The sequence below is a fragment of the Saccostrea cucullata genome, unplaced genomic scaffold, assembly GCF_032062105.1.
Source record: "Saccostrea cucullata isolate Sc308-1 unplaced genomic scaffold, CSIRO_AGI_Scuc_v1 ctg3355, whole genome shotgun sequence".
Classification (NCBI taxonomy): Eukaryota; Metazoa; Mollusca; class Bivalvia; order Ostreida; family Ostreidae; genus Saccostrea; species Saccostrea cuccullata.
The window spans coordinates 21,063-44,998 of record NW_026929939.1 but is presented as its reverse complement, the minus strand read 5'-3'; the positions used below and the strand labels follow the sequence as shown (position 1 = coordinate 44,998).

The 23,936-nt window shown below is 31.7% G+C and overlaps 2 protein-coding genes across 2 annotated transcripts; one reads left to right on the top strand and one right to left on the bottom strand.

Moving 5' to 3' along the window:
* The first annotated feature begins 963 nt into the window (after positions 1-963).
* LOC134282491 (uncharacterized) lies at positions 964-6,900 on the top strand. The gene is made up of 5 exons (XM_062764899.1): positions 964-1,148; positions 1,532-1,756; positions 5,200-5,448; positions 6,316-6,441; positions 6,866-6,900. The coding sequence occupies exons 1-5, from the start codon at positions 1,076-1,078 to the stop codon at positions 6,898-6,900; spliced, it is 708 nt and encodes a 235-aa protein (XP_062620883.1). The 5' UTR covers positions 964-1,075.
* Positions 6,901-6,966: 66 nt separating this feature from the next.
* LOC134282490 (uncharacterized) lies at positions 6,967-23,445 on the bottom strand. The gene is made up of 9 exons (XM_062764898.1): positions 23,421-23,445; positions 21,731-21,796; positions 14,115-14,871; positions 13,353-13,590; positions 12,088-12,201; positions 11,884-11,976; positions 9,864-9,914; positions 9,335-9,385; positions 6,967-8,992 (listed from the first exon to the last, which is right to left on the bottom strand). The coding sequence occupies exons 1-9, from the start codon at positions 23,443-23,445 to the stop codon at positions 8,702-8,704; spliced, it is 1,686 nt and encodes a 561-aa protein (XP_062620882.1). The 3' UTR covers positions 6,967-8,701.
* Positions 23,446-23,936: the final 491 nt, after the last annotated feature.

The window sequence follows — 23,936 nt, the reverse complement described above, 5'->3', positions numbered from 1 at the left end:
ATAAATAACAAACAAGTATGTGATTGCTATGATATTAAAATATGCATAATATGCCATAAAGTATTTTTGTTACAAATACGTGTATTTCAATAACTGCATTTTGACGGATGACTATAGATACACGACATGTGTTTTAAAATTCATCAACAAAATGGCCCATTTCCTTTCTTTTAACGTTAATGGTAGTGCTTAGCTTATATTATAGCAGAAGTAAAATAAAGAAGAAGGTATAGTTTCAATACAAATTATGCCCTGTATTTTTTCTTTTATATGAAAGTGATATGAGAAATTATTTTTTTTCTCTCTGAATCATAGGAATTCCATGCAGTAAGAATACACAAATCGTTTTTCCCATATGACCTCCTAACTGCTAATTGTGACGTCATTAACTTGTGCATTTTCCCGTATTTTCGTAAAAGTTGCAGAAGACATCAATTTTCAGTGGAATTTTCTTTCAGAAAACATACTCTACCACCGTCGCCCACACAGATTTTGAGACATGTGATTTTTCAAAGCCTTTTAAATAATATATCCAAAAACTGTCGTGGGCGACGGTGGTAGACACTATTTTCTAAAGGAAAATAAGCACAGAAATGAGTCATTCTGAGGCTTTTCTGCATTAAACTTAGAAATGTACCAAATTAATGACGTTATATTTACAGAATGGTCCTCCTTCATGCCATATTCTTTAATGATTTATCATATTCATCTACTCAACTATTTATAAAGCCAATTTTATAACTTTTTAAGAACATTTAATTTTTAGGGCGCCAGGAAGCCAAAACTGTACCTTCTTCTTTCTTCCTGGTCTAAGAAAAGATTTTAAAAAGAACATGAAATAGGCGTAGATACAAATGGTGTCCAAGTATAACGATGTGTGCGTTATGAAGTTGTCATTATCTTTAAAAAAAAAGACATCCTTTTAGCTTCTAAAAAGGAAGTGAATTAAACGAAAAAACTTCAGTGGATGAAATTAAACAAGGAAAGAAAAAAAAAAGATTTGATATTAAAACAATTAACGATCCGACAGATGTACATGAAGTAGCTTGCTCTTTACGATTGCATTTAATCAAGTATGAGATTTTACGTTTGTAATCCATGGTTATTATACGTTTGGATTAATATCCTGTCTTTTGCTTTTTGTTATGGTAGGTATCAGTTTTTCCACCAATCAACTCAAAACTTTTAAATAGTAATTTGTAAAGCAGCAACGTTTGGAAATATCACTTTTTATTATTATATTATATGGAGAGGAATTAAAAATGAAATTCACACATTTAAAAGGCCATACATACATACATGTATACATGAGTTTATAATGTTTGCATTTCAGTGTTTAATAAATAAACATATCTGTCGCATAAACAGAACAACATATGCAAAATATGGCTCTTTTATGTACACAATGCTAAGATATCTTTTAACAATGAATAAAATTAGTATACTTAATATTCTTCATACAAAGATCAATGGTTTTATGTTATGTAATTTTTTTTAAACATAAATCAATGTTTTTTTTTATTTTCCAAAGACCAGCTTGTAAATGCTGCGAGTACAATAGTGAGCAGCAGTTCCACATATAATTATGGATCTTACACTGGGTCTGCTGACAAAACAATTGACGGAAATCTCGATCAAGTGTATACAAATTGCATGCACACAGTTGGTGGAAGGTCAGAAGCCTGGTTACAAATTGATCTTGGAGGCTTATTCAATTTGAAAAGTGTGAAGATATGGTACAGGCAGGACATAAATAGTAATATATTCCCTATATTTTCTTTGTTAAAAGCTAAAGGGGAAAAAATACCTAGCTTTATTTTTTTTTCGTAGAAGAATCCTCCTTTACACTGCAAACTAAGGTGTTCTGAGTCTATGGTATATTTTCTTTTTCTTCAGTAAGAGCAATCTGTCTTAAATCTAAATTCCGATTAATTGAAATATACAGTACATTACTAAATTCGTAATTAATCAAGTATTGTTTACATTATAAAAAGCGAAGATAAATTCATTGAATATGTTGTTTACATGTATTTTCTCTAAGAAAGTAAACAACAGTGATTTCTTTTCATGGATAATGTGCTGTGCTTGAACATTTTTTACCTCATGGTATATATGCCACGTATCAAATATTGAAATTAAGTAGATATTCTCAATATATACATCTTTATTCAAAAGAAAGGTTCTTAACGTCCAAAACATTTTGCACCGCTGTTAAATGTTTTAAGAATATCCTTTTTGACAGTACATATTATTGTTTTTAGCCGGGCTTTGCTGAAAGCAATGTCCTGGCCATAGGCATCATGATCGACTGTCTTTCTATAAATAGAACAGTAAACAAAACCAAAAAAAAAAAAAACAGACGCTTCCGATAAACAAAATAGTTCCATTGTGAGACGATATTCAACATATATTTTAAACATCCTAATCGTTGGAAAAGTTAAACAACAGTTAATCAACAGTTTTCCTTGAGAATTAAACTTAAAAAGAAATTAGACATTTGCTTTATTGGGATAATCGTGATATAAAAATTAGTGCAAATACATGTACGCTGCTGAATGCATATTGTTAGAGAACTATTTTCAATAGTGCGGGCTTGAATATTGAAAAAAAATTTAAGAGTTTTATGTTTCATATCGTGTTCGTCGATGTTATGTGTGTGGTTATATTCTGCTTTGATTTTTAGCAAATTTAAAATAGTATAGTAAATTGGAATTCTACGAATTAACGTGCGTGAAATAGCTTGACGATGTACAGTCCCTGAAACGGTTTACTTTCCCACCTGAACGGTGAACGAACGGTGAACAAACGCAGAACAAACGGTGGGTTAACGATGTGCGAACAGTAAACGCAACTTGGCGAACGATTTGTGAACGGTGAACGGTCAGTGAACGCAGAACGCGAACGGAGCGCGAACGCGAGCGCAAAGTGAACGGTGAACGAACGGTGAACGCAAAATGAACGATTTATTCAGAATGCCTCCGATCCTTTCCTTGCATTGAGATTATTCCATTATTCTATAATTCTAATTTCGGGTGCTGAAATATAAATCAACAATAGATAAATAAATAATAAAAACATGTTTGTTCTATACAAATATTTACCTATGTTATAAATCGATATTTTTATAACACGATTTTATTTGCCGAAAAACATGTGTATTTGTTTCCGAAAGCGAGTAGATTAAATATAAAATTAATCTATTTATAAAGTAAATATGCTTATGAAATAATGTGCACTTCTGAAGATAAAAATACTAATTCTAGAATGAATTGATTAAATTGTACGCGGTTGAAACAACAATACATTAATTTTACAAATGTACGTGCCAAAGCGATTCTGAGTAAAATAACGGATTTTTTGTTTCAAATTCACAATTATCTGTTGACATTGACTGTTATCGTACTGCATGAAAATTCTCGTTTTATTTTAATTCGAATGCAAAATATTCTATATCTATGTGCTTTTGTATTCTTTAATGACGATTATTTTAGCTAACTTCTTCATGTATCTGTAGACATTTCCCGGCCGTGATCATACTCGGTCAAGATGTTGGAAAGAGTCATTCAAATTATTATATAATAGATTAAATTTCCAAAACTAAATAAGTAATGTGCTGTCATAGTTTCTATAGAACAGAGAAATGTACGAGAGAGAGAGAGAGAGAGAGAGAGAGAGAGAGAGAGAGAGAGAGAGAGAGAGAGAGAGAGATAACCCCCTCGATTCTAAGATATCTGTCGTATCAATTCATTTTTTTTTTTACCTGAGACTATCTTAAAAAGTCTTTCTATAAGTAATCTTATTCATTATATTCTTTATCGTCTTATACTATCTGATTGGCTCAAACTAGATCACATGATCAGGTATAAAAAAAGTGTTATAAACTGGATGTTTCTATCTTAAAAATTCATAAACATGCTGTTTCTAAAATTGGAAACGTTCTTCTGTGAAGAAGCAATAGTGTTTATTTCAAAATACATGTGGTCTTTAAAACTTGATGGATGTGCTAGTGTTCATTACTGTGACGTCATAATTCAAATGACTTAGAAATGCCTTATATGACAGGCTACTAAGTATCAGAAAGACTGATTTGAAGATATTTCTTATCAAAAGATAAAAAAATATAATAAAACAGTTGTAGCCTTTTGATTCGGGAAAATCACTTGAAATATAAACCTTAAAGACAGTATACCGATCTCATAAAAAGGCGTGCAATAATTGTATCATAAAACTTTGAAATCAAATCCATAATAACCCAGCCATAGCCATGGAAGTCCTGATCTGACAAAATTGATTTTGTTTTTCTTCTGTTTGTTGTTAAACGTCCCTCTTATGACTTTTTACTCATGTTCGAGAAGCCTTAGAACCAACTTTTCAAGAGTCATTGTCCAACATTAATGTCTGTAGGTAAAAAAAAATGTGTGTACCAGAAAAGCCTTGTTACAAATAAAACGGCATATGATATGTAAGCGCAACAGATAGAATCAATCCAAAATATGGACATCGGTTAAGTCTTTGAAGGCAAACAGATAAACACAGACAGGCAGACATACAGACATACAGACAGATGGGCAAACGCACTGGGCATAAAATATATACCTCCAGATCTTTGATAACGAGGGCAGGGAAAACACTTATCTCGGTTCATATTGTCGCAGACAGTGAACGTATGTTCAAATTGTCGCTGACGACAAATAAACAGAACGACAATGTGTACAGCCACAGCCTTATATCCGATGTCATAGTATATAAAAAAATACATGCCTCCACAAGCTCATTAAAATCCTGATTAATACTTTGTATTAAGTTCCCGAGAAATGAATCGAATTCTTTCTTAACACACCCGTATACTTTTATACCTTTTTTTCTTTTTTTTTTAAATTTGCATTACTTATGACAAATCCTCTCGGATTATATTTTGATGTAACATTTATTAACCAGTTTGATTAAATTTTAAGAACCTATAATCTTTCACTTAACTTTTCAATATGTTGAGACAGATTAGACAGGGAACAAAAACAAGGCTTTTACAATATTCCACAAATAATAAACCTTCGGTGCATTAAGGCAATTAAAGGGAGAGAGATTAATTATTTTTCTTTTAATCTGCTTATGTGTATTTAAATACAATTTTATAAGATTGTTCTATGTGTTATTGACTTTTCTTTTGAAGCATCAAATAAATTAATTAGTTTTTTTCAGGGGGAAAAGACCAAAACACGAAAAGACTCAAAGGATTTTCCATTCTTGCGTCTTATGAGCCAGTTCTGAAGCCATACACATCAATAGTAGATAAGAGGTACCAATGTTATAAGGATCCAGGAAATGTGACTCTTGATACAGAACTTGAATTAAACTGTACACGTTTAGCGCGATATGTAACGATTTACAATGATCAGAAGAACGACGGAAATGGTGTATTTCTGGAGATCTGTGAAGTGGAGATTTACGGTATGGCTTGCTGTTTTTCAAAGTATACAAATCTAAGAGAAAATCCTCAGTTCACTAGCTGACAAGACACCTAAGATCTATTTGGCAAAATTTAGTAGAAATAAGAAAAGTGCAAGTTTTCAATTCATAGAATAGGATTGATTGATTGATTGTATATTGTTTAACGTCCCTCTCGAGAATTTTTCACTCATATGGAGACGCCACCACTTGCCGGTGGAGGGCTACAAATTTTGTCCTATGCTCGGCACTCAGGGCCTTTGAGCAGTGAGGAATCTTTTTCGTGCCAGCACCTACTGCGACACGGGGCCTCGGTTTACACGGTCTCATCCGAAGGACCGGTCTCCACATCCCGCAGTGGGATTCGAACCCGCGACGTAAGGATTGACTCCTTACTTCGCGACTCTAGAGCAGACGCTCTCATAGAATAGGAAAATACTTTTACGATGTTTATTTGAGATTAATTTTTAACTGAATAAGTATTTCCTAAAATGTAGCAGTTGATTCTTTAAATGTTGTTTATGCTTATGTCTATTTAATTAAAAAAGTTTTTGTTCAGCATTAAAAGGGAATTGTCGTGGGTCTTTTGCTTATGTATGTAATGTTTTGAAATACTAGTAAGATTGATAAATTTTGTTTTATCCTTATTAATATATAGGTTCTTTTGACTTTAACAATACATTACCCTTCTCAAAAATATCATCATCTTACTTTCTGACCGTTACTTACATGTACATGTATCATTATATTATTGAGATTAAAACGCAAACACCATTAAACTAAATTAATTAAATAGAACATTAAACTATTCTAAAATTATGTCCCACGTTAATATTATAACGATTCTATACAATAACTCATTCATAACAGGATGCCCGCGTCGTAGATATGGCGAAAATTGTACTCGATGTGATACGTGTAATGCTGAATGCGACGTAACCGGGCGGTGTGATACGCTCGGTTGTAAAGAAGGATATCATCCACCATTTTGCAAAGGTAACTTATCATTCATTGTTACATTGCGCTCTATCGTGTCCTCTTTTTTCAGTGCAATATGAAAAATGAATACAGGACAATTTCAGAAATGAAGATGTTTTTTATTCCTATTTCGTATTTGACATGACAAGAAATTGGTGAAACCACCAATTTTTGCACGTAAAAACAGATTTGCATATACCATATCACAAATACAAGTTGGTGAAGACACCATTTTCTCTGGGTCGAAAAAATATCAAAAATGATCTTGGTGGGTCCACCAAATATACAAAAGCGAATTCACTAAACAAGAATTGGTAAAGTCACCAAAATAAATTATTTTCAAAAATCACTGAATAACATTTTTTTTCTGAAACATGTTTCTAAAGAAAACTAATAAAGGTACAAACCTACATAAAACATAACATCAGAATTAATATTCCAGCAAAAAAAGCTGGTGGAGTCACCAAAAATACTTAATGTCAATATTGCATCAATGCAATGTAAATATTTCACAAAACAAAGCTGGTGGAATCACCGAATTAATATTCCAGCAAAAAAAGCTGGTGGAGTCACCAAAAATACTTAATGTCAATATTGCATCAATGCAATGTAAATATTTCACAAAACAAAGCTGGTGGAATCACCAAAAATAAATCATTTCAATCGAATAAATGCAATGTAAATATTACAGCTAACAGAGCTGGTGTTACCACCAAAAATGTACATGTAAAAACCTTAATGTAACATCACATCAGGGTACATATTCCACAGAAAAAGTTGGTGGAAACACCAAAAATACTTTATATCAATTGCATCACTGCAATGTAAATATTTCACAAAACAAAGCTGGTGGAATCACCAAAAATAAATCATTTCAATCGAATAAATGCAATGTAAATATTACAGCTAACATAGCTGGTGGAACCACCAAAAATGTACATGTAAAAACCTTAATGTAACATCACATCAGGGTACATATTCCACAGAAAAAGTTGGTGGAAACACCAAAAATACTTTATATCAATTGCATCAATGCAATGTAAATATTTCACAAAACAAAGCTGGTGGAATCACCAAAAATAAATCACTTCAATCGAATAAATGCAATGTAAATATTACAGCTAACATAGCTGGTGGAACCACCAAAAATGTACATGTAAAAACCTTAATGTAACATCACATCAGGGTACATATTCCACAGAAAAAGTTGGTGGAAACACCAAAAATACTTTATATCAATTGTATAAATGTAGCATAAATATTGCACCGAAGGAAGCTGGTGGAATCACCAAAAAAAAATTTATTTCAGTTGCTGTAATATTATACAAATATAACGCCAAACAAAGCTGGTGGAACCACCAGAAACTCTATAGATAAATTGCGTAAATACAATGTAATTTTTGTTGTTGAAAAACTAACTGGTTGAACCACCAAAAAAACGTAAAAACCAAATGTAAATGTCAGGGCTACTAATCCAAAGAAACAAGCTGGTGGATTCACCAAAAATACTTTATATCAATTGCATTTATGCAAGGTAAATATTTCACAGAACAAAGTTGTTTTTCAATTGCTTAAACATAGTGTAAATATTACACATAGCAAAGCTGGTGGAACCACCAAAACATGCAAAAACCTAAATGCAACATAACATTTAGGTACAATTCCATCGAACAAAGTTGGTGGAATCACCAAAATACTTTATATCACTTGCAATAATTCATTAAAAGTAATCCACCGAGAAAAGCTTGCGAGTCCACTAAAAATACTTTAAATCAGTTGGTTAAATACATAAATAAATAGAAATTAATGATTCAACAATTTCCTACAGTTAAAATACAGATTAAATCTAATTATTCTTGATCATAATTACTAGAATCACATATACCGGCTTTATTTGGTTGAATTCACAAAAGTATGAAGGATAAAAAAATTCAGAGATAAAAATATAAATGATGTTGATTTTTCCTTTAAAAATTTATCTTAAAATGCTATTACAAGAATAATATTCGTGAATTCAGCAAGAGTGCATGTGATTTTTAAAAATATTTATCAATAAAATACATATTTCTGAAACTTTAAACCAACGCTGGACATGGGAATTCATCGAATATTAAAACAATGGTTAAGAAATATTAATGATAATGAAATACTGCAAGCCAAAATATTTAGTGCCAAGTTGAATTTTTAGGAATCATCAAATTAATATGTTTGAATCAACATGTACATGTACGAGCTGCCAAAATAACTGATTAATCTTGGGATCAAAAATGGGTTATGGCTATTGATTTGAAAATGTTGATTTTTTACTGTCAATTATTTTTTTATTACTGTCACATAACACTAGTCTGTTCTTCTCCTTTGCACATTCCATCGTGCAAACAACAAATCTAGAGTCGAGTTTAGCCTTATCTTTAAGATTAAGAGTGAAGCTTTTTTCCTCCAACTGATTCCAATTGATTGGGGCGTCCAATTTTCCCAATGGTTTTTGGGCGAAGGTAATTGTTTCGCCATCAACGATTTCTCCTAAATACACCTTTTTGTTGTACTCAACAACAGCAATGGTTACCATCTGAAACATAATAATACCAGTGATGTAATGAATTACAATCTCATTTTGTTTATAGTAAAGTGAATAAACTTTCTGGAATATGTACAAGTTAATAAATGCAACAGACATATCCTCCAGGTCTACTTGTATATGCTCAGTTTAAGTATTAATGAAAATGTCAATGCAGGACTCGTGATCTTCCAACTACAACCCTCTTAATTATCAAATATAGATTTGTGCATTATCACTGATACAGTGATTGACTTCATTAATGATTTTACGCATTTTCATTTTCTGCAGTGTCAATTGAATGTAACATATTCTACTCAATGATCTGCTACTAAGTTAAAAAAATTGTCTTACATCACATGTCTGGGAAGTCTTCACAGGTTGTGCTGAATGAGTCTTTTGTTTCTGAAATAAAAAAAATCCCATTGAGGTACAAATATATACCCTGATATAATAATTCAATATCATTATTTAATAAAAGGAAGATTTTCTGTTTTGTACAATTTTTTAACTCAACATCTTAAACTGTTTTTGAAAAAAATGAATTAACCTACAATGCCTCTTATAAATTACACAACATAACCTGTATATATATCAACACTTTCATGTTGACAGGAAAAATTGCAATAGGTAGTAACACTAGCTATATTCCTTTTCCTCAATTTTTTAATCAATTTTAAACAATATTGAAGCTCTAGTTCAGCCCTTTTCTAGCAATGTAGTGTCAGAATAGGCACGTTTTTAGGGATTAAGAACACTTACTCATTGAATTTTTGTCTGGTATTAGCCTTTTAATACATGTAACTAGGATTAGTAAAATATATACCCAAATGTAGCTCATTCTTTATAACCCCTTAAAATGCTTACAAATCATTCACCGTACCTTTTTTCCAGTAGCAGTTGAAGCCTCTTCTTGGTCAAGGAATTTCCTTTTCTGTAAAAGAAAGCAATTGTTATAAAAGTATGTTTGACAGTTGCAATTATCAATGTACATAGAAAATTTCTTTTTCAACCTTTGCAGGCCACATCCATTATTGTCCTCCTACTAGTTTTTCATCAGCAAAATTAGAGATTTCGTTTAAAAAGATTATTTTCTTTTAATGTGAAAACTTACTTACTCTCGAGGGTTACGATTTGAATAATATACATATTTGATTTTTTGAACATTATTTTTTTTTTGTCTCGTTTAACATGTGACATAAACATCGAGACAAAATATTTTGTTTAAATGTTATTTTATATATATCTTTATACATAAATTATTTAGGAAATGTTTTAAAATTGAAATACTTAATTTGCATGTTTTGTATAAATTTATGCGTTATATAAAACATCTTTGTTATCAGTGTACAGTAGATTCACACTCAAGGCATTGTCATGTCTTACCCACAATTTCAAAGAAGAGTTGGTGTATTTATTTAAAGAAAGTCTTGGTCTATCCGATTTTTTCAAGTTTATGAAAAAATAAATACAGGTTTATCCACATTTATATGCTTTACAACATGATGCCATATGTAAGCTAGTAATAAATATTTTATTATAGTGACATTTGTATAGACAACAAATAGATACAGTATAACTGTGTATACATTACATGCGGCTGTTACGGCCCATTGGACCATTAATGGGCGCGCTTGATTTGCCTACACCTTACTACACCTGGGGTAGACGATTTACACCCCATAATCAAGTAAAATTTGGAGTAGTGGACGTCAAAATTTCAACCAAGTTAGGTCGGCTTATTTGCAGACGATTTTTAATAAAATATTTGTTGCGATTGTGATCATTTTTGAAAAACCATATATCGAAGGCCTGAAGGGCCTGCGAGTTGACTCGCTAGTGTTAATTTAGCTTTTTCATACATCTGGACACCATACCTTATATTCAGTTTATTTTGCATCTTAAGCGATTGAATATTATAAGTCTCAATGTTCGGTTAAAAAATAAAGTGTATATTGCTTTTCCTTTATATATACAGGTTGGCACTAATGGGCTTCCATAAATATTACTGTGAAAAGCAGCACTGCAAACCTGGATTCTATAATGAGTTTAAATACACTAGCTGCAGTGGTCGGTGTTATGGAGTAATTAGTTTAAAGATTCCCACAGCAAATCTGGATTCTAAAAATAAATTTTTCAAGCATACTAGCTGCAGCTAATGAGAACAGCAGGTGTTTGTGTTAGGGAGTATTCTAGGTCAATTATAAATAAACTTCAGATGGGAAGATTAGATCCGCCTAACAGGCTTGAGCAAATATATATAGGCAGTATCCGTAATTGTACATCTTACAGATATTTAATCAAAAATTTCTTTAAAAGCATGAAGACATAAATAATGTAACAGTATGAAATTTTATACAGTTTTTACATCCTATGTTTATACAATCACTCAAGCAAACGCAATTTTTGCTATAACTATTACATTTGGCGTATTTTAAAAAATATTTTACTTTTATACTGTGATAAATATTACAAGAAATAATTTGTTTTTACAAAATTAGGAATTAAAAAATTCTGTCAAATTTCCTCTGCATCACCATATATTGACTTTTGTTCTTGTATATTTTTTTTTTTCAAAAAATAAGTTATGAGATTTTTAAAATTGATTTTGAGTTAAATCTTCTTTTTTGCATCAATTTAGAAAAATTTTTGATTTAACATATCGTAGTTTATAAAATTCATGTCTGACTTCTGAAATCTGAGTAAACGCCATCCTTTATTTACATTTTCTCTGATTTCTACAGGAAAAGGTGTATTTTACATTTATATTTTGAGTAAAAATTACCCATTGCAGGTTGTCTACAGATCAGTATTTTGACATAATGTGCAGAATGTCAATATCAATAAATATGTAAATATTGTTCTGGAGCAGGCTTTTGCTATTTTTATAGTAGTGAATTTACCTGAACAGAATTTAGTTGTTCTTTTAATTCTTCATTTTCTTTAATGAGTTGACGATTTTGATCTTCCAGTTCCTGCTTGACTTTTCTGATATTCTAAAATCAAATCGAAAGTGTCTTTTAAGAATTGGCACAATGGTAGGACACATTTTTATTACAATTTCAACAAATAAAACATATTGATTTGCATTCACTTTTTAAATATACCTTCAGATCTAGAATTTCGTTGGTAAGGCTTTTAATCTTTTCCGACTGCATTTTGTTTTCTCTCAAAAGCTCTTTGATTTCATCTTCTGCATAATTTACTTTCCTCTCAGATATCTGTATAAAGTGAATATGCATCAGAAATTAAAACCAATTTATTTATTCATCATAAATAGTTGAAGATTATTTTGAATAATGACATTGCAGGAAAGTTTTATTATAACAAATTGTCAGACATTTATTATTTGAAAGTCCCCATTTATAAAATTAAAAAAAAATCAACAGCTTGAGAGGCTTCAACATGTCCAATGGCATCGAAAATAAAAATAAATTCCAGAGATCTTTTTGAATAATTGATATAGCAAAAGGTAACTTAGTAACTAGGTAACAAATAAAACTTGTAGTGCATGTATTAAACAAAATGTCACAATTACAGTCTGAAGGGATGAAATTGTCTATTCACCGTCAAACTATCACTCTTTTTAGTCCCTTGGAAAAACTATGAAGGATTTATTTACAATATAACTCTTATAATGTTGATGTCTAAACATTGCTTTAGTACATCTGCACTACAACTATGACCACGATCGAATTATGATCGGGTTTGGTAAACAGAATAATGCGAACTGGTGTAAATGAAGAAAAACAGTAAAAGTTAAGCTCATGATAGAATATTTATATTGTTTATAATATTGAAAAGTTAATGTTTATATTTTAACAAGACTCAAATCTTTTAATTATCTTGTAATCGTGTTTATCTTGTTTTTTTATGTTTTAAACTGTGTCATGGCCTATTGATTAAGTTTTTGTTAAGTGTTATAATTCTTCCGAAATGGTGTCCATGTCATTAGACGCATTTTTCTCTTAAAATTAAATCGCAACAGGTATGATCATGTTTTTCTTTTGAGAAAATAAACAAAATTAACAAAATATCTTAATTTGTAACAAAATTAATAGTATTTACAATTGACGCAATTTTAATTTCAAGATTTCATTTATTTTGAAAATAAATTTTCAAAGAAACTGATGTATCGCCATTGTTATTTTCTTTTATAGATGTATCTGCTGACCTATTCGGTCGCGTAAATTTTATTAGGGTCTTTAATCGGACGTCAGCTAGATTTCCTTCAGGCTCTAGATCTAGATCTAGATCGATACTATAAAAATTTAACGGAATAAGCAATTTGGTCAATTTGAAAAATGTCTATTAAAGATTAAGTGAATTTTGATTTATTGATTTTCCTTTCAAAAACAAGAAAATATCTTACTTCAAGTTTCTTTATGTCAGCAGCTTGAAGCTGAATGACATTTTCAAGGTCCAATATTTCTTTTCTCAATCTTTCTTCTGTCTGTTGTTGGACCTTGATTTTGTTTTCTAGCACTTTTTCTTGGTTAGGATGAACATCCTCCGTTTCACTTTGCTCTGACATAGGGGTTCCTTCTTTTGGAGATGGCGTTTGGGCTTTTTCACCTTCCACCGTCCTTGTTTTCGCTTTAGATGACTTTCTGTGAAAAATTGAAAGTTATCGAATTATTTAATTAATTCTTAAGGTTGTATATGGACTGTTCCGTGCATTTAGTTGTTATCATTCTTAAGCATGTCAAGAACTCTTTATTGATAAAATAAAGAAAAATTCAACACATTTTGAAATGAAATCATGATAATAATGAAAGAGTTCGTACCAATCTGTTTAACCCAACATTTTCAAGAATTACCTTTCAATGAATAATAATGATTATCTTGTAAAATTCAATTACAGTAAAGTAAACTGCATGCAAGTGTTAAATAAAAAAGAAATGTAAAACTAATAAAACTTTTCTTTGATGTTTGCAAGTATTACCTTGATTACGAAATGATTTTTGATAAGGTGTTTTATTAAACTTGTATTAAGCATTATCTTCGTGTTTAGACTTATTAAACACATGTTAAATGCCTTTGAAATATTTACCAACATCAAAATTTCTTTTTCAAATGTATGTACATATCAAACACACGTCAAATTCATCTTAATACATAAGGCGATGCTTACTTTTTGGATGCACAGCTCCTGTTAAACTCTACCCAGTCAATTTCGCCCTCCATCAACTTGACAAGCAAGGAATTTCTCTCTTCCTCTGTTGGCCCACTCATTTTTGTGAAATGTGTCTTCTTAATTTCCCCTTTTGGTATTTTTTTAAGGTTTCGTGAATGCCAGGACGACACAAAATCTTCAATGTGCTTCCAGCCATTCTTTGAGGATAAGCACAAAGACAGCATGCAATGATAGACATTGTGAAGCTTTGTCTTGGATATGCCAAGTATTGAGGCGCAAGTCTCCTTCCACATCTTCAATTTAGAGGCTTGAGGTGAAGACATTTCTTCTTCAGTCACTTTTTTCTGAAGTTCTCGTCTAAAAAGAAATAATAATTCCTCAGCCGATGTGGGTTTTGCAAGTTCATGCGACACATTGTGGTCAAACCCAAGCTTTAGTGCCTCAGTGTCCGTTAAATTCTTGTAGAGCTTTACATGGATAGTTGGTTCCTTCAGGAGCCCTTCATCAAACAGCTCCTGGAGAGCAATTCTTGAGTGGTTACCACCGATTGTTTCAATTTGGAATGAACCAATCTTGTTCAAGTCGTTCAAATCGATATTTTCTCCAAAGACAATCCCGAAAAAAATAACACTGTTTTCTGGTCTTGTTTTGAATGATTCTTTCAAACTCTCGACATGCTTTCTATCTATACTCCTCAAGCATCTCAGTGGGTGCGGTGCCACAAGGTTCTTCACATTGACCTCAACGCAACGACCTGTAAAAATAGTACAACACTGATGAAGACAGATAGCAATTTAAATAAGCAGAAATTTAACATTTTTTCATCCAATGTGAAACTTCTACCTCTATAATCTGTACATGATAAAGTAAGATAAGACCTATACACCCCTACTTATGTGTTCGGAACCTTTTATTTTTCGGTGCTCTGCAAATTATCAAACCCGATGAGTTCAAAGTAGCTCTGGCAGTGGCTCTGACGAGAGTTAGCGAGACTTCAGCGAGATAGGGTAATTTATTCACAAAAATCTGGTTAGGAAGTGACTAGCACATGGAGGCATGGTAAACAGAATAGTTATGTTTCGCGTTTCAGTTTTCACCACCCTAGAATCAGCTGATGTCTGTAGAAATGTACTTCAATCAATCGATCTCTTTTACATTAAATTTTTATTCAAACTTAAATAAGTATTCTCTATAATACAATTATCTACAGTCATGAATTAAAATTTCTTTTTGGACAAGCATTTTTGCATGGGAACCGGGACTTTATTTTTTGGCGTCAGATTAGCAAATGAGGCACCAGCATGATTTTAACTACCAATCAGCAGTATGAGTATTGCATTATGGGTTACTACGAATACTACAGGAATTTTACGCTTGAAAAAAAGGTAAATCTGATGGTAAATGAAAAGCATTTTTAAAAATATTGTTTTCATGCTCATAATGACAAAGAATTCATTTGTTAAATATACGGCGTACCCCCATGCTTGTCGTAAAAGGCGACTAAATGGGGCGGTCCTTCGGATGAGACCGTATAAACCGAGGCCCCGTGTCGCAGCAGGTGTGGCACGATAAAAATCCCTCCCTGCTCTTAGGCCCTGAGTGCCGAGCATATGCCTAAATTTGCAGCCCTTCACCGGCAATGGGGACGTCTCCATATCAGTGAAATACTCTGGAGAGGGACGTTAAACAGTAAACAATCAATCAATCAATCAACGATTGGTCAGTTGTTCGTTGTAAGATCCTCTCTGCGAATTTATAACAATAGCCATATAAGGCAAACAAAGGTTTGACAGTGTAGATGATAATGCACATTTTTTACCAGCGAATCGGTCACTAGTGAGCTTTAATTTTCGCCCGAAAAGATAAGATAAATTATTATTTTAAAACCCCTCCTTTAGCCATCTTTTTTTTCTTTTGAACATGTTGAAAATCATGAAAGTCTTTCAGAAAGGTCTGAAGACATTTATTACAAGACATGTTTTCAAAAGAAACAGGCTTTAGCAATATCATGTTTACTGCCTATTTTATTTATAAAACCGGTTTGATCCTATAAATTTTAGATCAACCTTAATCACGTGTCTTGAATTTAAATCACAATAAGATTAGTAGGGGTGCTATAGAAATTTAAACAAAAAAGAAATTAATGTTACACGACGTACGTTAGTTTAAAATATCTTAGAAGACATCATTTTAATGCCCTCTTCACACAAAGTGTTTAATTCACAGTAAATTAACGCGAATGCAAATTAAAATAATGCGGGAAAAAATGCGTTCACAAGACAGCTAAAGCGAAATATTAACATTTGCAAATGTTTTCCTTTTTTAACTCTATACTGAAAGCAATGCGTAAATACCGGTAAGGGGTCAAGAAGTCATAGATGTGCGTATGGATAAGCCACAGACACCTGACTTACTTATTTTTCTTTTAATAAAAAATATATCCATACCTAACTTTTTTTTCTCCATACCATGCTTTTTTCAGTGAGGTCATAAAGGGAGTATGAGCGTTCAATAGATTAAATACATCTCGTTTGGTTTGAAAAACAATGCGTTTCACACGTTAAAAGTCACAATCAGGCAAATGAAAAGTATGGATGTCACAAATGTAAATATCAGTAATAAGGTATCATTAATGTACTTCGAAAAATTTGTGCACGGACGGACAGACGGAGAAGGTGATTCCTATATACCCCCCCCCCCCCTCCCAAACTTTGTTTGCAGGGGATATAAAAATCTTAACTAAGTACAGACAATTTGTGGTTAAAAAAATTATAGAAGCAAAAAAAGCAAACAAACTGCACAGTTTCTGGACATATGACGGTAGAGTCTATATTAAAACCGAAAAAGAAGGCGACAGAATTCAAATAACATCGCTGGATGACCTGTATGAACTAATTGAATAAATGCATCAAACATGTGCCTTTAGTAGATCTGTGTCACATGGTAAAAGTGAGTTCTGCATTTATAACGTTATAGACATGTTTTAAACATGATAATATAAATTTTCCATACTCTCCAATACCTGTGTATTGTTTTGTTCTCAGAACAATGCTGTTATGCATGCTTTGTTTATTTACAATCACTGTCAGTCTTGTTTATATGTTTGCTTTGACTGACCTGCAAGTACTTGTTCTTGTAACAAGCTTTAGTTCATTATATTCTGTTTACTGTTTGTTTTTTATTATGATTACATCTGCAATGGGTTTCAGTTTTTCTAGACAATATCAAGGTCTTTATGTTTGCAATATTCAACTTTGCTGTTCTTTGCGGCTTTATTTTCCTATTTTTTACCAACCCAAAACATTAGTTATTACCGATCATGGGTAATACTCTTGAACAATATCGAGCCGCAATTGGAATTTTTTACCTCCGAGATAGAGGCACATTCAAATCCATGAATTACTGTTTTTTCAGATTTGTATATTTAGTTTGGCTTTTGTGGAAAGCTTACCAAGTTTGTAAACAAAAATTCAAAGTTTGTATGAAACATGCAGTATATTTTCAGCATGTCAATTTTCTTTTTCAACTTACGAGTATATTATTAATGCTGTCTGGTGATATTGAATCAAATCCTGGGCCTACAAATAACTCTTTCCATACTTTAGATATTTTTCATATAAACATAAGAAGTATAAGAAACAAAATTGAAAATTTAATATCATTTGTCAGTGATTATCACATTTTGTGTTTTACTGAAACACATTTAGATGCAAATATTGATGATAATGCTATTTCGATTGAGGGGTTTTCTACAATTTTTCGCAAAGATCGTAACTCATATGGAGGCGGTACCCTAATTTATGTATCCGATTCACTTCGAGCCTTAAGACGCACTGACCTTGAACCTTTGAACACGGAATGTATATGGATAGAAGTTAGTGACCCTATAAGTAATATTTACCTTTGCTGTCTATATCGGCCTCCGAATTCTGATAAATCCTTTTGGAAAAACATAATGTGGTCCATTGAAAAAGTTTCTGATATATCCAATAAGATAATAATCCTTGGAGACTTAAATGTAGATTTTTTAGATATTCCACGCACTCACATTGTTAACGAAATTTTGTCTCAATATAGCCTTATCAATATTGTCAATGAAGCAACGAGAGTCACGAGTAGTTCGAGCACGCTTATTGACCCAATTCTGGTCAGCTCAGACATCAAGGTGCTTCACTCTGGAACTGTTCATGTTGATAATTTTATAAGTGACCATAAAGGAACATATGTTTTTGTTAAATCAGATGTTATTCAAAATCAATCATACGAAAGAAAGGTTTGGTTATATAAGCACGCAGATATGGATAAATTGAATTCTCTCATTGAAAATACTGATTGGAATACCCTTATAAGTGAGGCACCTGATATAGATCAAGCAACGAACAATTTTACATCAACATTTTTGAATATAGTAAAGGAATGTATACCTGAAAAATCGGTTGTAATTCGTCCGAAAGATAAACCCTGGTTTGATTCGGCTCTGCGTAAAACACATAGAAATAAGAATAGATTATTTAGTAGGGCCCAGAGGACAAAAAGAAATTCTGACTGGGAAAAATATAAGAAATGCAGGAACAAGTTTAACAATATGAAAAAAATCGCCATTGAAAACTATCATAATAACATAGAGCATCATATTACAGACGCAAGTAAAAATAATTCCAAACTTTACTGGAAGTTATTGAGAGATATATTTAAAGTAAAATCTACTACCGATATTCCTCCTCTACAGTATACCTCTGTTAATGGTGATGAATGTGTGGCTTTTACAAATGAAGAGAAAATAGATGTTTTGAATGATTATTTTGCTTCTATCACTTGTATTGACGAAAACGACGCCATTTTACCTAATTTCTTTTCTGTGTGCAATAACCCATTTGATACAGTCTGTATTGGAACAAGAGATTATAGATATTATTTCAATTCTTCCTGTTAACAAAGCAATAGGTCCAGACAATATTAGTCACAAGATGTTGAAATCCACCATGTACACTATTGTAAAACCATTATGTTTATTGTTTAATAGGTCATTAGTTGAATGTATTTTTCCTTGCAAATGGAAAGTTGCTAATGTTCTCCCATTATTTAAAAAAGATGATCCATCTGTTATGTCTAATTATAGACCTGTGTCACTGTTAAGTTGTATTGGTAAAATAATGGAACGAATCATATTCAAACACTTGTATAATCACTTTCGTGACAACAATCTTTTTTATAAATACCAGGCTGGATTTTTACCAGGTCATTCCACTGTATATCAACTAATAGAAACATATGATACTATTGTTAAAGCTATCGATGATGGTGAAAATTGTTGTATGATATTCTGTGATCTTTCTAAAGCATTTGATCGTGTGTGGCACAAGGGTCTCTTGTTCAAACTCAGAACTTATGGTATAGAGGGAAATATGTTTCATTGGTTAAAGAGTTACATAGAAGGTAGATCACAAAGAGTATTATACAGAAACTTGCTATCTGACGAAAAACCTATACACGCCGGTGTCCCTCAAGGCTCAGTGTTAGGACCTCTATTATTTCTTATATATGTTAATGATGTTGCTGAAGAAATGACAAGTTTTTGTAGATTATTCGCAGACGATAACTCCCTACAACAGTCATCTAAAAATGTTAATACTATTGAAAACAAACTGAATTCTGATCTTAAAAGGCTAGAAATTTGGTCGAAAAAATGGCTTCTTAAATTCAATCCTACTAAAACTAAAGCAATATTTTTTAGCCTGAAAAAAAGTGTTAATTATCCTAAACTCTTCTTCCAGCAAAGTCAGCTAGAATTTGTTTCTTCTCATAAACATTTAGGAATTTTTTTCTCGCAAGATCTTAGTTGGTCTACACATATTGATACTATTCTAGCTAATGCATATAAAAAATTGGGCTTGTTAAAAAAACTTAAATTTGTAGTCAATCGATAAACTCTTTCACTCATGTACACAACCTTTATTAGGCCACAGTTAGAATACGCTTCCTTGGTGTGGGGTGGATGTAATATAGGTGATAGCGAAAAATTAGAAAAATTACAATTATGTGCTGCTAGAATTGTCACAGGATTAACTCTGTTAGCTTCTAAAGATGCACTTTACATTGAAACTGGATGGGAACCATTACATGAAAGAAGGAAAAAGACTAGACTAACTACAATGTATAAAATTGATAAAAACCAAGTTCCTGAATATCTAACTGATATAATCCCAAACTTACGATGTAATTCATCAAGTTACAGTACGAGAAACTCGCAGAACTATAACATACCCAAATGCAGATTGCAAGCTTACAAATCAACTTTCGTTCCCCTTGTTATTGAAGAATGGAACTCATTACCTCTTAATGTAAGAAATTCTCCCTCGTTATCTATTTTTAAAAAGTCTATTTCTTACAATAAACAAATGCCACCCTCTTACTTCAGTTATGGAACTCGACGCTTAAATATAATACACACGAGGCTTAGACATAACTGTGTTCTTAATAGCGATCTATTTCGATGTAATGTAATTTTGAGTCCACTATGTTCTTGTGGAAGAGTGGAGGATACTCATCATTATTTCTTCTCATGCAAAAAATATACAGAAGCCAGGAAAGAATTTTTTGACAAATTTTTGCGAATGGGTAAATTACACACTGTCGATACTCACACTTTACTCTGGGGAGACAAATCGTTAAATGATTTTGAAAATGAATATTTATTTTCTATTGTACAAACTTTTATTAAAAAGTCAGGACGATTTGGTTGATACAATAATTATTTCTAATTGTAAATCTTATACAGCATGTCTATTACATATGAAATGTATTCTATTGAATGTGTTTTACTCTGATTATCATATATTATTATTATATTATTATTATTGTTATTTCATTTTAAGCTGAAACCCATGTATGTAAATATGTTTGATATAATGCATATGTAGGGAGAGGGCGTAATAAGTTTTTAGAACTTTTGCCCAATCCCAATTGTAAAGTATAAGCAATAAAATATGTTCAAATCAAATCAAAAATGTTGGCCATGTGGGAATAGGATTTTTCAAAATGTTTTCATGTTGGAAATGTTGGCTAAGTGGGAAATAACCAAATACCTACTGATCATTTAAGATTATAGTGCCATCAGATAATTCTAGTACAAAAAAAGCCGACATGCATTACCAAGGGTTATTAAAAGTTGATAAAAAATTTGATAATTAAAAAATATATATACAAAAAATCCTTATCCTATAGTTGATTGTTATGTGTGATTTATTTGAATGGTCTAGATGTTAAAATAAGTGTGCAACAGCACAAAGAGACAGTGTGGACATTAAATGTAGCACAGATCGGATTACTGCACTCTTTCAACACCATTGGAAAATAAAGTTCAAAATACTTGAGTTGATCTGAAACGCACTTTGACTTTTCTTTTTCCAAAGCGCATTAATTTAGAAATGATATTTATTCATTTTGGGGTTTTTCAAAGTACAATGTACGTTGCCACAGGACATATTCAAATAAAGACATTAAACTACAACTGTATAATCTTATTTCCATACCAGGTTGATAAGGACACAACTTTGGAAAACTAATTAACATTTGGAAATAATGCGCATGTTTTTTTTTTCTATTATACTCACCAATAAGTTTTCTCTCTATTTCTGATTCAGTATCACTTGATATCTTCGTACAATGACTGGTAAACTCTATAAAAAAATAATAATTAAAATATTTTAATTTTCATTAAAAGAGACTTATGTAAATATATAAATACTAGTATACTACAGTGCTTTTATAAAAAGTCTTGAGAGTCGACTCGCTCAAGTTTATTGAGGCTTTTTATACAACTGGGGTTATGTATAATTTGCTGCAATTGCTGCGACGTACTATAAAAAACAGAAAGAGGGCATTTTATTGTTATTTTTACATCTGTATTAAAAAACATTTAAAGTAAAATTTAATCTATCAACTATTGTTTTAAGATGAATGTGTCACTATATGTAGAACTGATGGAACAACCATTGTTAAAAAAATGCACACTTGGCTTGCTCGATCAGTGTTGTTCACTGAGAGAATTACCTAGTTGTTTTAACTAGTGTTCCTAGTAAAGTGTAATACGTAATCAGTAATCACTCTGTTTACTAGTTAAGATAGTCAAAAGTGGAGCAGTGGTCGTAAAGATACTAAAATACCTAATGAAAGTTAATGAATTCTTAGATTTACTAATATTAGTAGTAAATATACCCAATACCTAGTAAAACTACTTTTGAGATAGTGATTGTATGGACAGTAAATTTACTAGTCTTCCCAGTGACTTTCACTAGTTATTTTTTTTCAGTGTTCATGCACTGATTAACGGCAATGGGTTTCAAGAAATAAAAGAGAAATATTTAATGGATGTAGAGAGTTAGTTTTGATTGCAAAAAAATTGAACATCAAGTCTCCAGGTTTGGTTAAATGGGCTTCAATCTTTAAAATATATTTTTTTTAAGATTAGGGATTTTAAATACGCAAATAAGATTAAATAACGTGATAAAAGAACACATTTTAATAGGGATCCAAATAGAACTGTTGAACTTTGAACGGGTCTCAATTTTTTCCCCATCCCCAAAAGTGTGAATAAATATTTTCCACCTGTCAAGTGAATCCTTTAAAAAAATCCTCTCGGTAATTTTTTTTAATTTAAGTTATCATAAATCTTACTATGGGGGTATCAGAGTTTTATTCAAAACAAACAAAAAGTGAAATACTAAAAGTGAAATAAAATCAAAGCAAAAGGGAAGATCTTGTTAGATTGGGAGAAAAAAATAACATTGAAAAATTAATAATTAAACGTAAAATAACCCACTTAAAAAAACCTCAAGTAATAAAAAACAAGCCTTGGTTTTAACATATTGTTTAAGATCAGCTTACCTACGTAGATGTATTTACACAACTTACTAGTTTCCTGCATCGGCCAGTTTATAAAGTAAATAGGTCAACAATTCACACCATGCAAATAAATGTAGCTGCAGTAAGTGAGAACAGGTGGGTGTGTTCGGGAGTATTCTAGGTCAATGCTAAATAAACTTCTGATGGGAAGATTTGTTCCGCCTAACAGGCTTGACCATACATGTGTACATGTATGCGTAGTATATTACTACACAGTATTCGTACATTGGACACATATTTAGTCTTTAAAAATAAAGGTGTGTTTGTGAAACACTTTGCACCGGTGGCAACAAAGTTCGGAAAAAGATATTTTTAGCATATTAGTCATAGTCAAGGTTACAAGGTCATTGACCGTGGTATCATTAATATTAAAGAGCTCAATTAGTGGAGTCTACATACCAAATATTAAATCTCTATCTTTCATGGTTCAAAAATTATGGCGAAGGTATACGAACAAGCTATTATAAGCATACAGTTCACAGTAAAGGTCAGAAGGTCAATGACTTCGGTGTCATTTGAAAGAAATTAATTAGTTGAGTATACATATCATATATGAAGTCTCTATCTCTCATGCTTCAAAATTTATGGTGAAGGTTCAATGAAGGTATTTTTATATATAGGTCACAGTCAAGGTCACAAGGTCATTGACCTTTGTGTTATTTGAAAGAGCATAATTATTGGAGTAGGTATACCAAATATGAAGTCTCTATCTTTCATGGTTTATTAGTTATGACGAACGTGGTAGTTTGCAGACAAACAGATAAACAGCTTAGCAGACAGGCAGACAGGACAAAAAATATACGCCCCGGATCTATAGATTCGGGCGCATAAAAACTTAACTTAAATAAAATTAGGTACCATGTAAACGTTTTCACTCTTTATATTTCCTAAATTTAAACAATCACTCAAAAATCC

Excerpts from the sequence above, each read along its gene's own strand:
- LOC134282491 (XM_062764899.1), top strand. The coding sequence starts at position 1,076 with ATGAGATTTTACGTTTGTAATCCATGGTTATTATACGTTTGGATTAAT. Across the intron at positions 1,149-1,531 it reads GTCTTTTGCTTTTTGTTATG|ACCAGCTTGTAAATGCTGCG; the intron begins GTAGGTATCAGT and ends TATTTTCCAAAG. Across the intron at positions 5,449-6,315 it reads CTGTGAAGTGGAGATTTACG|GATGCCCGCGTCGTAGATAT; the intron begins GTATGGCTTGCT and ends CATTCATAACAG.
- LOC134282490 (XM_062764898.1), bottom strand. The coding sequence starts at position 23,445 with ATGAAAGATAGAGATTTAATATTTG. Across the intron at positions 9,915-11,883 it reads AACAACTAAATTCTGTTCAG|AAAAGGAAATTCCTTGACCA; the intron begins GTAAATTCACTA and ends TTTCTTTTACAG. Across the intron at positions 9,386-9,863 it reads CAACTGCTACTGGAAAAAAG|AAACAAAAGACTCATTCAGC; the intron begins GTACGGTGAATG and ends TTTTTATTTCAG.